The following is a 16,392-nucleotide window of genomic DNA, read 5'->3' as shown; positions in this document are numbered from 1 at the left end:
GAGGAGCTGAAACCAAGAGAGACTCAATGAAATATGAAACACACTCATTAATATCAGCAGTTTGACTTGCTGACGGGAAGGTTTCCACAGGAATGATTAATGTCTTTTTATACCCTTCCTGAACTGAAACAGAGGCCATGCCATACCTCTCCATTCTCAACCCTCACCCCTAGCTCCTGAAAAATTGCTGAAACATATATTAGGAAATAAAAATGGATTGAAGTGCAGATCTGACATTCACCAGGGATATCAGAGGCTGAACGGCTGCCCTTGCCAAGCTGTGTGAAATGAAGAAGAGATCTTTGACATGCCAGGAACTTTTTGATTTGATTTGGTGATGGTCAGAGTCAATCAACTTAATTCACCTCTGCAAATGTAACAATAATGGCTATGTCTACTTGGGTTTCAATGCCTCCAGGGCATTTTAAAACGCCCCATGCCTGCTTCCTCAGCTGCTCTGCCCCTGAAGGTTGGAATTCTGCAGACAGCAAAGGGGCAGGGAAGTTGCCACAAAGCTAAATAAACCACAGATCCAGGTTAAGGAGAAATTTACTCCCCTTCCGTGCTACATGCCTCTCCCAAAAACCAGATGTGGAGCCACTGGGCTAGGAAGTGGCCACAGGCTTGCTTTGGACTGCTTCTCCTGCCCAGGTCTGTGGTTCCTTTCTGATTAGCACTGCGAAGTTCCCTCAGGTCGCTATTCCAACCATTTCATGATCATTCTGCCCACCCACCCCGACCCCCCACCAAGAACAACAACAAAATGTTTTCCCCTAGATTACATAAAATGGCTGAAAATCACTAATTTTTTCAAGCTATTCCATCTTGCTCATCCTTGAGAACTATCCCAGGCTCACACATGCTAAGAAAATCCCTCCTGTGCCAAGAACTATTGATTATAAATTGGCTTTTTAGTCCCCAGCTTGGGCAGTCTCACTTCTGCAGCCCTGAACTGTTGGAAGCTAACATTTTCAGAACTCTTTACAGCACAGATACAACCCTGAAAGAAACAGGAGGCCTCCGGAGGTAGGCTGTGACTCGAGAAAGCTGCAGTGAACTATGTATGTTTCTGGAGGTGTGAGCAAAATTACTTCAATTTACTGAGTACTACCAGAAAATATAAACTGCATGGAAGACCCCAGTTGCCTCTGACCTGCATCAGGTGACAACCTGATTTGTTTTAGACATCTCTGGGGAACTACGTGTCATCCTGGGAAGTGTCAGATCTGCAGGCCAAGGGGACTTACCACATCACACCATCTCAGTGTGTCCTATCACCAGCCACACATCCTTCAGTGAAACTAAGGCTGCTAATGTTCATAATAGGAAGATCCTTTAGAAAGGTTGTGGGAATGTGAAATTAAGTTATTTTGGCCCAAAACAGTTTTTGTAGTCTTAGGGCCTGGTGTTGAGGTACAGTGAGCCAAGCTGCCTACGATGCTGGCATCCTATCTCAGAACACTGGTTCAAGAGTTAGCCACTCTGCTTCCCATCCTGCTCCCTGCTCAAGTTCTGGGACAAGCAGTAGCAGATAGCACAGATACTCAGCCTTCAGCCTGGGCTACCATAGCCCTGGCAGTCATTTGGAGGCTGAGGCAGCAGATAGCAGCTCTGTTTTCTTCCTTTCTGTCACTTTTCTCTTCAAATAAATATTTTTTAAAGTTTTGAAATCTTTGCATTGTATATTCATAATACATATTTTTCAGACCCTAGCAACTCAAATCCTTGCCTTGCATGCACCAGGATCCCAAATGGGCATCAGATTGTGTCCTGGCGGCTCCCTGCTTGTGGCCTGGGGTAGCAGTCAAGTATGGCCCAAAGCCTTGGGACTCTGCACCTGCATGGGAGACCCTGAAGAGGCTCCTGGCTTCAGATTGGTGCAGCTCCAGTCAACAGATCTTCCTTGCTTCTCTCCTTCTCTCCGTATATCTGATTTTCCAATTAAAAAAACATTTCATGAACTCTGAGGGTCCCAGGCATGCAGAGACTTAAAAATCTATACATTTCAAAATGTACCTTTCTAGCCAGTTTTTCAACTACATTAGTTTCCACAGGCTGATAAAAACAAATTGCCAGACACGGTGTCAAACAGCAGAAATGCATTCTCTCACCATTTTGTAAACCACAAGTCCAAAATCAGGGTGTTGACAAGCCCTCACTGCTGCAGTGGCGCTAGAAGGGAATCTGCTCTTGTACCTTTCCAGCTTCTGGGGCTCCAGGTGCTCCTTGGCTCGTGGCTACGTAACTCCATGCTCAGCCTGGCCCACCTCTATCTTCTGTCAGCATCTGTGATAGGCATTTAGGTGTCTACCTGGAAAACCCAAGATAATCTCATCTCAAAAGCCATAACCTTCTCCCAAGTAAGGTATCAATGTTTCAGAGAGTTGAAATGAACCAAGGCCATTAACCACAGTGTGGCCGCTGTGCGCAGACAGCAAGGTAGCACGATGGACGCCGTTCCTTTCCCCCCATGGATAACCCTTGGGGAAGTCCCCTGACTCATCTTCCTGTCCCACAGATGGATGGTGACATCCTGGTCTGCCTGCACCCGGAGCTGCGGCGGAGGTATCCAGACACGTCGGGTGACCTGTCAGAAGCTCAAAGCCTCTGGGATCTCCACACCCGTGTCCAATGACATGTGCAGCCAGCTCGTTAAACGGCCAGTGGACACCCAAGCCTGCAACCAGCAGCTGTGTGTGGAGTGGGCCTTCTCCAGCTGGGGCCAGGTGAGGGGCTGGTTATAGTTTTACTTAGATGCTACCTCCTTTGTGACAACTGACTTTTCACATCCGCCTGTTACTAACACCACCCAATATCATTCCTAAAACCCAGAGTTTGATGCTCTTCTCCCATGCGCACTGGGCTGCTTTCCCTCTTCCCAGTCTCTGTTCATCACCTGCCCCTCCACCTTTTTCTTTAGATTCACCTTCCATAAGGGTGCCTCTTGTTACTGGCTGTGCTGGGGCTAATGCTTTTCACAGGAAAGCCATTCAAAACTGTGGAGATGAACTGGGTTGCATGGTTAAAAATACTGGAGAAATTTTTCAAAGCAAGTGGTGGGGTACCCCCCCACAGTATACATGCTTGATTTATTTTTAGAAACTACCCCCAGGTGATTCTGATGTGTTACCAAGGTAGAGAACTACCACTCCAAACCATGAAAAATTGAAAGCTAGCTGGTGTCACTTTGAAACCCAACCTCACACAAATTCTCTTGCCTGCAGTCTGACACACCAAGTCTCAGTGGAGCTTCAGGAGATGTCAGAAGTAAGGGTACCTTGTACACCAAGAGCCTAGTCCTGGGGCCTCCCCCGAATATACTGCAGGAAACGTGATGGCTCTGTTTGGAGAGCACATTCTATGATCAGTTGTGATCTAAAATTGAAATCAACACAAACTAAAGATTTTAGAGGTGCCAATCTGAACTATGCAGTCCTAGCAGCAGCCCAGAGGGGCTGAGTGCTCACAGCTAACTCACTCTTTTTCTCTCTTTTGGGCTCAGGTCAGACTGAGTAACATTCAGGAACTCTTGCCATCCCTAAAGGCCTAAGTTTTCTTCAGTCCAAGTAGGTAAAACCTCTAAGATCTTCAAAAATATCAGGGAGAGTTCACTTTAAGTTCAAAAGATGCATGGGGTTTCAGTTTTCTTTGTATTACCATACACTTATCTTTTTAACAGTTGCCATGCTCAGCGATCCCTCCATTTCTCCCAAGGACTTCCACCCCTGATTTTCTTTGTTGTCAATAACATCCCACATATGATGTGTTGCATATACTGCTTTTCTCAATAATATACAATACATCATATGTAGGATATACTGCTTTTCTCAAAATTAGTATTCAAACCTGTCTGATAGTTTAGCCTAGTGGATTTAAGATGCCCATGTCCCTCATCCGAACACTTGGATTCAGTTCCTGAGCTGAGCTTCCTGCTGCTACCCACCCTGGAGCACAGTGGCCCTGGGTCAAGTCATCAGTCTCCCACATGGATGGCAAGGACCCAGTAGAGTTCTTGTCACCTGCTTCAGCCCTGGACATCTGGGAAGTGAACCAGCAAATATCTTTCTCTCAGGGAAAAAAAAGGTTAAAAACAAACCCTGTTGCAGACCTGTCAGGTGTGAAATTGAGGTGGTACTCACCAGCCAAGTAGAGTGGAGTTTCATGACTCTAGCCGTGCCAACCCTTGACATCCTGATTGGCAGCTGACGTTTCTGCATTTTTTGCCATCCGAACACCATGGTTCAGCTGGGCCATCTGGGATTTCCTAAAGCAACAGTATTTTAAGGCTTTGTGTTAAGTGTATGAACCACGGTGACTAAAAGGTTTGGGGATAATTTACAACTCAAAACTTGTCAGAATTGGCTGTCTAGATGTTAATGAAATCATGTCCCTCCACCTCTCTCCCCAGGTATGATCCTTGGAAAACAATCACTTGCAACTTTTTATTAAGTTAACATACTGTGGCCATCCCTAATGAAGATCGAATGTTATTGGCCACAGAGCTCGCTTACATCTCCTCAGCCATCTGTGTCCCAAGTGAGTCTGGGGCTAATGTTCACCACTGGCCAATCAACATGCCCAACCAGAGGCTCCTTTCTGGGACCTCTACCAAGCCCTCCTTATTCCCAATGACATAATGTATGTGCTTCATAATCAAAGAGGCATGAGCCCTCCATATTCCCACCTCTGGGGAGATATCATCTTTCTCTTACCTAGAAAAGCTCCCTTCTGATAGTTCTCAGGCAGCTCTTTATCCAGCCCCTCAGGCTTATTGGCAGCTTGTGAAATTACAATTGGGAACATATCTGGCCACCCATGGGAGATGTTTCCACATTGTGTCATCAGGGTCACTTAAGGGGACATATGGTGCACATTTGATCATTCTCTCCCAGTGACTCTTTCCTACAAGAGAAAAAAATATTAATTCCTTCTATAAAACTCACGCCTTTCTTCCAAAACCCTCTAGGGCCAGAGTATCTCAAGCTTTAATATGAATCACCTTGGGGTCTTGTTGAAAATGAAAATTTTGATTTAGTAGGTCAGGGTAGAGCTTGGAATGCTGAATTTCTAAAAGCTTCAGAGATACTAAGTCTACTGGTCCAAGGGCCACACTTTTGAGAGTAGTAAGACTTGAGACATCACAAATTACATGGAATTGCTTTTTCTCACAAGCCTCTTGTTTTATGGTATTGTTTAAATGTGCTACAGACTGTAGATGCTCCCCAAAACATGCACATTCCACTCCTATGAGAATGAAAAATGTGATTATTTCTGACAAGAAAATCCTCTTGGAATCATGTCTTGCAAACATGTTTCTCCATCTGACTACCTTCTTAAAGTCTATGAAAACCATGCTGATTTTAGTCCGTAAAAGTAAAGCAGCCTTCTTAGCCCCAACAGCCTGGCTTCATATAATAATTCAGCTTCCTTATTTTAGTCCAACACACTGAGTCTCCTGTCTTGGCTGGAAAATGCAGACTAAGCATGTGTAAAAAAAAAATGACGGCAAAATGTTTGCAAGAGAATTATGGGAGAATAGACATATAAATGGGACTAAAAAGCAGGTACTAGATCATGAAAGATTTTGCACATTGCACAAGTTTGGATTTTACTATGCATGACACTAGAGGAATGTTTATCCTCAAGAGGTAAGACCAGCATTACACTTTTAAAAGGTTATTCAATCAGCAGCATAGTGATTGAGCTAGGCAAGGACTTAGATTAATATTCTTGAGTCTGGCGCCTTAGACCGCTCGGTCACAAGGGTTTGGGGAGGGGCGGGGGGAATCCCAGTGCCTATAAAACTGTGTCACATAATGCAGTGTAATCAATAAAAAAAGATTAATAGTCTTTCCCAATCTTGTCTAAGTGAGAAATTAGGGTGACCAGAATGAATATATTGTAAAATGGAAATGGAAAACAAGATATTGGAAAATAATAATCCATGTGGATCCATTGGATATCAGGGATGAGAGAGAAAAGAACTCAAGATAACTACTAGAACAAGAGTGTATGGGTAATACAAAAAAACTTTAGAATATAGTTAGCAGGGATGTTTGTGAATTACCCAGGAAGAGCTATTCATAAATATATAGAACTGGAACTGAAAACAACTATGCTACTTATTTATCACCTTCAAAATCATTAAGTGGTGCCATTTGAGGGGAAGAAAAGCATAACATGAATCATTGGGGAACAATGATTACACTGTGGAAAATGTGAAAACGATAACCTATGGAACAGGGAGAAAATCACAAAGTATATTCAAAAAGAAACAAAAGCTCTTCCAGAAGAAAGGGCAAAATGCATCAGAAAGAGCAAGATAAAATAACCACAAGAACTTAAGTAACAGGCAGCCACAGATCAGCCTCGAAAGGACAACTTAGCAACAGGTTGAGATACAAATGGGAGTGGAGGAACTAGGGCTAAGAACATGTAATACCTTCAGAAATTCCTGTTTGTCATTGATGAGTATTAGCAACACGGAAGATCAGGAGGCTCTAAGTCCCTGCACACATCAAGGCACAACCAGAAACTGGCTGAACTAACCTCATATGAACACTGGAAATGGTTAGTAGTAGTATCATGTGTGCAAAGCTACTGGATTGTACATTTTAAAACTATATGTTTAAATGGCTTTGATGTACACAAGGATTTATTAAAATTCACAAGGACTTTCTGAACTATACAAAATTTTAGGTTTTCACTCAAATCTCCATATTCTGTGAGTAAAAACTGAAGCCAACAGAATGGACCAAGACACTTGAAAACTAGTAGCCAGAAGCTGAGCAAGTAGGAGGGACGTGTTTTCACATCTAAAATATTAAAGGGGGACACAAGGGAGTTAGAAGCAGCTAAATTGCTCCAGTGATCATTTCTCCAGAGGTACCAATCTGAAAGCCATTTGCGCAGCAGGTCATAGTAACCAGAGCTAAGGAAGCCAGGTGAGAGACCATGGTGCCTGGTTTTCATATTTCACTAAGACTCACTCATGAAGACAGACAGGAGGGGCCTGGCACAGTGGTTAAATCCTCACCTTAGAGGCCAGGATCACATATGGGTGCTGGTTCAAGTACCAGATGCTACACTTCCCATCCAGCTCCCTGCTTATGGCCTGGGAAGCAGTTGAGAATGGCCCAAAGCCTTGGGACCCTGAACCTGCACAGGAAGCCCAGAAGCAGCGCCTCACTTCAGCTCAGCTCCAGCTATTGTAGCCACTTGGCGAATGAACTAGCAGACAGAAGATCTTTCTCTTTGTCTCTCCTTCTCTCTGTAAATCTGCCTTTCCAATACAAATAAAGAAGGGAGGAAGGGGACAGAAAAAGAGCTATCTGAAATACTTCACCCCTAGCTTGAAGTAGCACACATGGAGAGTTTACCTCCTACCTAAGAGGAGAAGGAATTAACCCTAGACCTTGGACTGCCATGGGCTGCCATGAAAAATGTGTGCCAGCTGGACTACATGGACCCTATCCTCACTGATGCCTGCAGAATTTTGGACCCTCCTTTTCTAGACATCCAACTCCGTCATTCCTCCCCCAGCCTAATGCAAAGAGAAAAAGCAATACTTCAGCATTAGGGGAGGACAGGAAAGAGAACTCAGAGCCAGACTGGCTGCTGTGAGACCTATTGTTAACACCTACCATGCACCTCTCAAGTTGCCTCAGAATCAGGCAAAAAGCTATACCCTGTGGGATGGACTGATTTCTGTGTTGATTACCACCTTTTGTGGGTCTGGCCTAGATCTCCAAGACTGCACCAGGACCCAGTGACTGAGACCCAGTTTACTTCCAGACTGAGAACCAAAGGGATGCCTTTATGCATCTTTCTGCAACCTTTGCCAGACAGTAAGGAACCACAGGATTATGTCTTGAGAACTACTGCAGACATAATTGAACCAAACACTGGGGAGATCCTGATGGTCCTTGTGCTCAGGGCAGTACCTGAGGACAGAGCCTCCAGATATGTCCCAGTACAGAGTCTTATCATTCCAGTTGATCAGATGGATCTTCCAGCTAGCCTCTCTCCTGTAAAGGATTGAAATGGCTTATGATTGTGAGTTCAGCAGCTGGGAGATCACAGCAGTGTAGACTTTGGTTCTACCTCTGTGCTGTACAGATGCTGGCAGGTTGGGGGTACCAGATTTGATACAGCATCCCACCATTGCTGTCCACGTACCCGGAATTAGGCCCTACCATGGTCCCAGGAGGAGACTTGTAGTGATGAACTACCCCATCTTAGACATCTCCCTGCTTTATTCTGAGCAACGTATCAACTGCAGATTTGGCACAAATCTCTCAGCTCAGGATATACTCTAGGAGCAAACAAGTGACAACTATCTGCTGCTTACTCTTATGCAACTCAGTTCATTTATCAGAAGAGAAAGAGACCGAAAGGATAGAATTCTATAGAAATGGAACCCAAAAGAAAGAAAAAAGTAGCCATATTTAAATCAGGTAAAATAGAGTTTAAATCCAAGTAACACAAGAGAAGGTCATTATATTAAGACAGAAGTTTCCATCCAGCAAGAGAAAATAATGATTATAAAGTAACAGGAGACTCCACTAAATCATAGTAGGGAGCTTTTACATCCCACTTTGAGAAATTAACAGGCAGAAAACTACGGTGTTAAACTGTACTCTAGACTAACTGGACCTAACAGATAGAACATTCTACTCAACAGCAGAAAAATACAAAAATACACATTTTCTCAACAGTGAATGGTATATCTCCAGTATGGATCATACTGGAGATCCCAAAACAAGTCTCAGCAAATTTTTAAAAAATAGAAATTGTATCAGGTAACTTTTATGACCAAGATCAATACTGCTCAAAATCAACTAAGAAAAACTTTGGAAGCTAAACAGATGGAAATTGTTTTTAAACAACTTATTTCTGAACAACCAATGGATCACAGGAAAAGATTCATATATGTGTATATATGCATATGTATACATGTGTATATATATATATAGAATACTTATGGGCCACCTATTTGGTTGAATCTACTTTTTTCTTCATAATAAAAACCATAAATCACTGTTGAAATAAGTCAAAGAGGAAACAGAAATAGGAAGATATCTCATGTTCATAGATTTGAAGATTATCATTTAAATGTACATACTACCCAAGTGACTTACAGATTGACAGTTCTATGGAAATGACTCATTTTTCGCAGAACTAAAAAAAAAACATAGTATGTGTGTAGAACCACAACATATTCTGCACAGCCAAAGTAATCTTGAACAAAAAGAACAGATCTGAAAACATACTTCCTGAACTTAAAATATACTACACAAAGCTACAGTAATTAAAACATGATATTCCCGCACAAATAGACACATATCTGCAGGACACAGAATAGTGATTGTTGAAAGTAAACTTATGCCTCTGCAGCCAACTGATTTTTGATAAAGATGCTAAGAACATTCTTAAAGGGAAGGGCAATCTTTTCAGTGAATGGTCTCAGGAAATCCACATGAAAAAGAATGAATTTAAACTCCTATCTGTAAGTCTACAAAATTCAACTCAAAATGAATTATGTGTAAATTTGATGCCTGAAACTTTGACATTACTGAAGTAAAACCCAAGAGGAAACACCTCAGCATAACTGGCAAAGACATTTTAGCCAAAACCCCAAAAGCACAGAAGACAAATATGATTTCATTGAGCTTTGAAGCTTCCACACTCAATCAACAGAGAAGAGACAACCTACAGAATACTTTCAAGCTATACATTTCACAAGGGTTAATGACAATAATATATTAAAAACTCAATATCAGAAAAACCAAATACTATAATTTTTAAAAGAGTAGATCTAAAGAAAAAAATGTTGCTTGAAAGAAGACCAATAGCCATATGTACAAAGAATGCTCAATATCACTAATCGTCAACAAAATACAAATTAAAACCAGAATGAGGTATCACTCAGCCCAGCCTGATTGGCCATTATCAAGATGACAAAAGATGCCAGATGTAAAAAACACATTTCTGGGAGGGTAAATTAGTACACTGCTGTGGGAAACAGCATGGTGGTTCTTCAAAAACCTGAAAATAAAACTATCATGATTCAGCAATCCCACAGCTATATATAAAGCCAAATAAATATCACTGTGTCACAGTACTACTTACAACAGCTAAGGAAAAGAAACACCCTATGTGTCCATCAGCTAAGGAATGGATAAAAAATAAGGAATATGTATACACTGTTTTCAGCCATGAGAAACAACTGTCTTGTTGGTTGCAATAAGAAGAAAAATATGGATGAACCAGACATCATTATGTCAAATGAAACAAACAAACCAAGCATAGAAAGTACCACAGATATCACTCACAGATAAATGGAAGTTATATGAGTATAATGTTAGTTATCAGATCCTGGGGAGAGGGAAGAATGGACACAGGTCAACCATTAACTAAGTCACAGGCACTTGGGGGTAAGAAGTTCTGGTGCTCTGTTATACAGTAGGATGTCTATAAATGATAATCTATATGTCTCCCTATAAAAATCTAAAAAATGGCTAACATACCTGCATCCTTCAACATTTAATACATTCTATGTGTGTTAAACATCATGTAGTAACCCAAAAGTCTGTAAGAATTTTCATGTGTTATTTCAAATTAATATATTGGAAGATTTATACAGATTCTAAGAGAAACAACAATAGCAAATAGTAAAACTGAATTTGGCAGTACAAAATTGTCCAAGTGAAAAATAACCCAATAAAAAAAGTTAAATTTCATTATTAACTAGAAATATGCAAATAAAATTAAAAAGCCAATAGAATGCTTTAAAGTATATAACTATTTCCAAAGATTTAAACATAGAAATTTGATATACCACTGGCAAGAGAAACAGTTAGTGAAAGCATCATGTAAACTTGTTTAACATTCTTAAATCTATTCAGCCCCCATTCCTATTTCTATGTACACATTTAATAATAATGCATGCATATGGGCACCAAGAGACATGTACAAAAATGTTTACTGCAGTATTATTATATCAATAACTATAAAACCTAAAGAATTCAAGTATTTATCAAAAGTAAAATGGAAAATTCAATTGTGGCATATTCATAAAATAGTGTATATCAATGAAATGAACCAATATCAATTGCATGCATAATGCACAGTAAGGAAAGAAGTGAGATGCAAGAATAGGCATGAAATAATGGTTCAGTTACATCAATTTTAACAGCACATCAGGGCCCGGAAACGAGGCCTAGCGGCTAAAGTCCTCACCTTGGACGCCCTGGGATCCCATATGGGCGCTGGTTCTAATCCCGGCAGCTCCACTTCCCATCCAATGAAATAAATAAATAAATAAATAAAACTTTTAAAAAAAAGAGCACATAATCTAGACAGTATCTGTACAGGGTTACATTTGGAAAGGAGGAAGAAGTGATCAAGTAGGCAAGAGGGTTACACACCACTGGAAGTGTTTTCTTTCTTTACCAGCATCCAGGATTAGCTGTGTAATCTGTGGGGCCCCTTGCTCAAACTGCACTGACTGTTCCGGTTGGTAGTGAAGCATAAAGTCAAGTACCCAAAGTCCCTTCTCAGGACATGGCAGCATGTATGCACCTGGTTGTATCTCCACATTTACTGTGTATTATCTCGCTGAGATGTACTTTATGTTTTAATCACTTGTTTTCTACACAGACTTTCATTCACATTTTTTAAAAAGTGAACTTTATAAGTAGTTAACATGATAACCTATGTTACATATATTTGACCACTAGGATGGGGGCGCAATTCTCATTCTTGAGGGAAGTGCAGGGGGTGGGTACTTTTTACATTTTCTTGAGTCCATCTGTGTCCCAGTGAGCCTTCAGGGTCCAGCAGAGCAACAACAGCCCTGAGCACAGTTTTCTGCCCCCAGAGGTGGCTCTTACCTTCAATCCTTCTCCTTCAGTTGTGTTCAACCATTGGTCAGAAATCCTTGGAAACCCCTTTGCAAGAAAATAATACAATTAAAATTTCTGCTGAGAACATCCAAGTTCAAAGCCTTTGTTCCAAATCAACCCCCAAGGAATGCCTGCCCTCTCATTCTGCTTTGTATTTTCCCATTGATAGGGATGTTTGTTGTGGTAGGATGGTCTTCTGGTGACCCTGGAAAAGCCTCAACTATCTCCACCATCATATAGGCAGCGACTACAAGGAGGGACTTACCTGAGTCTGCTTTCTGTCCCGCTGTCCTGAGTTTCTGCTGGAGAAAATAAAGCCAAGGAACGGGTGATTTTCACAAGAAAGCAAATCATTTTGTGCACTGAGGCAAGGAGTGTTATTCAGAGGCCTTCAACTGGGAAGCTTAAGCCTAGATCTTTTTCATGTAGTTAATCTGAGAGAAGGGTGGCTTTTTCGGCCCGGAGTACACAACCATTTGCTAGCCAAGTGCCCACGGGCCACAGAAAAAACCAACCATTTCATGGTGGCACAAAGGAAGCGTGCCAGCAAATGTCCCTTATTTGGCCCAAAGAGGGGAAAGATGAATGACCCAAAGACCCAAGAGCCTGCCCACCCAGGGTTCCTGTGTCCCACATAGCCTGAGGACTGCAGCTTTACCCCTAACTCATAAAAACTGCCTTTTTCTGCTTTCCAGTGTAATGGGCCTTGTATTGGGCCTCACCTTGCTGTGCAACATAGACAAGTCTTCTGCCAGACACGGGATGGTATCGCCTTACCGTCAGAGCAATGCAGTGCCCTCCCGAGGTAAGAGAAAGCTCTGCAACTCCTTTCCCCAGCCCCTGCCATCAGTGATGGTGTAAGTGAATGCTCTTCCTGCAAACTCCCACCATCCCCATGGCCAGGTACCCTGCCCTCTGACCTGCATTGCTTCAGCCACTGGGCTCCCCAGAAGTCATTGTCTCAGGGTGGGTTGTACTTATTAAATAGGATATGCTGGGCTTTCCTCTCCGGGGATACAGACAGTCCAGGGTGTTGTTCCACTAAGGGAGGCTGTGTTCTGTTCCAAAAGGAACCTATAGCAGGCCCAGGATGGGCATGAGGCAGATTATTAGAGGCTCCTGAACTGGGTAGAACTCATTTGTGCATCATGCAGGGATGTAGACACTACAAAGCAAAGCATACGGTGGCCCAATTAAAGGAAGCCACCTTCTAACCATCTGGCCATTACATAAGAGCAGAAGATAACAGCACTGGACCTGAAAGCTTAAATTTCTTGAGTTGCCCAACAGTCCCCAGGTTTGCAATAATGTTTTCACATCTGACTGCTCCCTGCCTCATCTGGCCCCCATCTCCTGCAGGCCTGTGAGCACCCAGAACTGCTGGTCCGAGGCTTGCAGTGTACACTGGAGGGTCAGCCTGTGGACCCTGTGCACAGCGACCTGCGGCAACTACGGCTTCCAGTCCCGGCGTGTGGAGTGTGTGCACGCCCGCACCAACAAGGCCGTTCCTGAACACCTGTGCTCCTGGGGACCCCGGCCAGCCAACTGGCAGCGCTGCAACATCACCCCATGTGAAAACAGTACGTTCCAACCCCAAAGAACCTTCTGTAAATTCCCCATGGGGCATCGGGTACAGAGGGCAGCCCCTGGGAAGGAACCTGAACATTGATCATCGGATCAGGTTCCACAACGACTTTGAGTTGGGCCCAGAGCTGAGCATTGTCAGAGGGCTATGTGTTTGTGTACAGAGATGTGTGGTATCCACACCCAGGCCAGAGAAGGTGGCAAATTGTTTCTCCCAAGGGCTTTCAGAGTCTGCCTCTGGTGCTGAGACAGCTAAGTACTTACTGATGACCAAGTGCTGTTATGAAATCATCTTGCAGGGTGCCAGTAGGCAATTGGGCTGGGTCCACTGGGGCAGACTAAATCATGGTTCGTAGAGCACAGGGTTCTAGAGAGAGAACTATGAATGCTGCAGAAGCATGTCGAGTGCCTCTTCCTCAGCCAGCGCAGCGCCCACCACTGCTCTGCTTCTCACCTAATTCAGACCTGTTGACCCCCCTCCCAGCCCAACGTCATCTACCAGAACGCGCAAATGGCCAGACCCTCATTTCAGTCTCTCCTGCCTCATATGTGGAGCCTCCGCAGCCCAACACCTGCACTTTATCCCTGTTGGGTTTGGGATCTCTATCTTCTTTCTCTGAACCTAAAATCCAAATAGAAAGTGCTTCGCACACAGGAGGAAGGCAAATTTTGAGGCAAAGAATAGGAACTGACAACCCTGTTTTACAAACAGAGCCTCCCAGAGCTAGGTCCCCAATGCGGAGGCAGATGCCCAGCAGGTAGACAGCCCCATTTCCTTGGAGACCTGGGAGATGAATGGCCTCTGGCCTCTGGTTTAGCACTAGTTTATGTTTGTGTGTCAGTAGTGTATGATGCTCTCAGAGTCTCAATTCAGGATTGAAGTAGCAAAGGCTGACTCACCAAAGCAAATCAGCACCAGTATTTAGGAACCAAGTAAGTGTGCTCCATTCCTGGAGTGCCCTGCTGTTACATTTAAAGCATGATGGGTAGGAAAAGTAAAGAGGCTTAAGCAAAGTAGCCAGAAACAGTGACATCTAACCAAGGCCTGACTTGGACATTCCTTCAATGTAGGGGCAGGGCTGAGTTCTTTCGGGAACCATCTTGAGAGAGGAAAAACCACAAACTCATGGGACAAAAAGAGGAGGTAGCTGCAAAGACACAGAGAAGAAACACCCTCAGGACACAACAGGCTTTCAGAAAAAAAAAAAGCCAAGATGAAACTGCAATGGGCCTTATAACTCAGCTGCACAGTTTGCAGACTAGTGTCCCTCCTCCTGCTGTTGGCAGCCTGGGGGGTGGGGCAAGTGGCCACCTCAGCCCTGCCAGAGGGAGACCTGCCCAGGGATCTGGGGGGTGAGTGTGGCTAAGGTAGAACCCAAGAAGTGCCCAGCAGCCCCAAGACTGGCTATGCACACTAGCCACCGTTTCACATCTCCTTTCTGTCCCTCTCCCGGCCCCTCCTCCCTTCCCAGTGGAGTGCAGAGACACCACCAGGTACTGCGAGAAGGTGAAACAGCTGAAACTCTGCCAGCTCAGCCAGTTCAAATCTCGTTGCTGCGGAACTTGTGGCAAAGTATGAAGACAGGGCACGGGGAAGACCACCACCCTGGCCACACACAGGACTCACGCAACCACCTTGGACAGAACTTAAGCTTTCTTCAGTTTATTTATTTATTTTCCCTCTTCCCCACCTACACACACACACACACATACCATCTCCCATTGCCACCCAGTTCCAAGCACCTCAGCCTGTTTTCTCTCAGCTGGAGAACAGAATGTTAAGACAAGAAAAGGACCCAAGTCTGAGGGTGGTTGCAAAGCAAGCCAGGCCCCAGAGACACCTCTCTTGCACAGCAGGCTCCTTCCCAAACCTGGTCTCCAAGAGACCCAGGCTGTAGCAGGAAGAGCCCCCTGGGGACCTCAGGAGCCAGGGCGTTTCCAGGGGATCGGTACAAGCTTGGGAGAGGTAGCTGTGTCTTCCCTGAGAGCACACTGTGAATGCAGGTGTCTGTGCTCCTCAGTCCCTTCCACTGCCCTCTTTGGTCATGGCAAGGACTGCAGGGAAGGGATGGGAAACACCATGCTGAGGTCAAAACAGACCAATCCAGAACTCAGCTCCTCTGCTGAAGAAGAGAACCCAAGATGCAGATAAGTAGGGCACAGGAAAAGACAATCAAAGCAAGCTGAAGGCACACAGCCATGCACACAAGGAAGTCGCAAGGGGAAGGACAGAAGGGTAAAGTAGCCTGGATGAGCTCTTCAGCTGGGTGGAGCTAGACGCCCAGTGCAGCAAGCAGCAGGACCTTTCAGCCCATACTGCTGTAGTAAAACCAGCCAGAGGGCTGCCCCAGTATCTCTCTATCAAAATCCAGAGTTGCCCAGCCCTGAACTCAGTGCTGCTGTGCACAGGCCACGGCATGGGCCTTTGAAACATGAAGAAATCAGGCTTTCTGCCTATATTATATTTGCTGCTCCACTCAGGAGCCAGGAACTGGGGTCCATTTCTCAAAACTCAGTTTGTTAAGCAGTTTGCCGAGTTATCTACCAGAGTGTAGCAACTACTTCATTGCAGAGCTGGCCAAGGAGCACAGGTAGGACAATGGGTTCATGGGGAGCTGCAGTGGGCCCTGCCTTATCCCAGTCACCAAACCTAGGCCCTGGGACCCCTTCTGGAGTACAGGGAGCTGCTAAACACAGTATTTATATGGCAGATGGGGGCTGGGGGATTAAAGCTCTGGCCAAGCCAAAGGAGGGCTGAAGCTCCCAGAGAGTCCTCCAAAGCCTTTCAACCCATCCTTCCCACACAATGAGATTTTATAAACGTTGCCATCATTACTATACACCAGTGTTGGTGATTGGAGATTTCAGTGAGCAAAAGGCACACACACTTCAGCTACGTACA

The 16,392-nt window shown here is 44.1% G+C and overlaps 1 protein-coding gene and 1 long non-coding RNA gene across 2 annotated transcripts in view; one reads left to right on the top strand and one right to left on the bottom strand.

Annotated features, from left to right (window-relative positions):
* ADAMTSL1 (ADAMTS like 1) overlaps positions 1-15,197 on the top strand; it is a 410,929-nt gene extending 395,732 nt beyond the window's left edge. Inside the window, exons 26-29 of the mRNA XM_004581085.3 lie at positions 2,519-2,726; positions 12,602-12,711; positions 13,266-13,486; positions 14,963-15,197. Of these exons, the coding sequence (XP_004581142.2) occupies positions 2,519-2,726; positions 12,602-12,711; positions 13,266-13,486; positions 14,963-15,069 (646 nt within the window). The 3' untranslated portion in view covers positions 15,070-15,197. The remainder of the gene's footprint in view (positions 1-2,518; positions 2,727-12,601; positions 12,712-13,265; positions 13,487-14,962) is intronic.
* On the bottom strand, positions 2,048-13,401 carry LOC131481893 (uncharacterized). Its single transcript, XR_009246627.1, has 3 exons — positions 12,172-13,401; positions 4,140-4,264; positions 2,048-2,311 (listed from the first exon to the last, which is right to left on the bottom strand). It is a non-coding gene; the product is annotated as an uncharacterized LOC131481893 (long non-coding RNA).
* Positions 15,198-16,392: the final 1,195 nt, after the last annotated feature.

This window comes from Ochotona princeps, chromosome 14 (assembly GCF_030435755.1).
Source record: "Ochotona princeps isolate mOchPri1 chromosome 14, mOchPri1.hap1, whole genome shotgun sequence".
Classification (NCBI taxonomy): domain Eukaryota; kingdom Metazoa; phylum Chordata; class Mammalia; order Lagomorpha; family Ochotonidae; genus Ochotona; species Ochotona princeps.
Note: the sequence above shows the minus strand (reverse complement) of the source record. Positions and strands in the feature narration are given on the sequence as shown.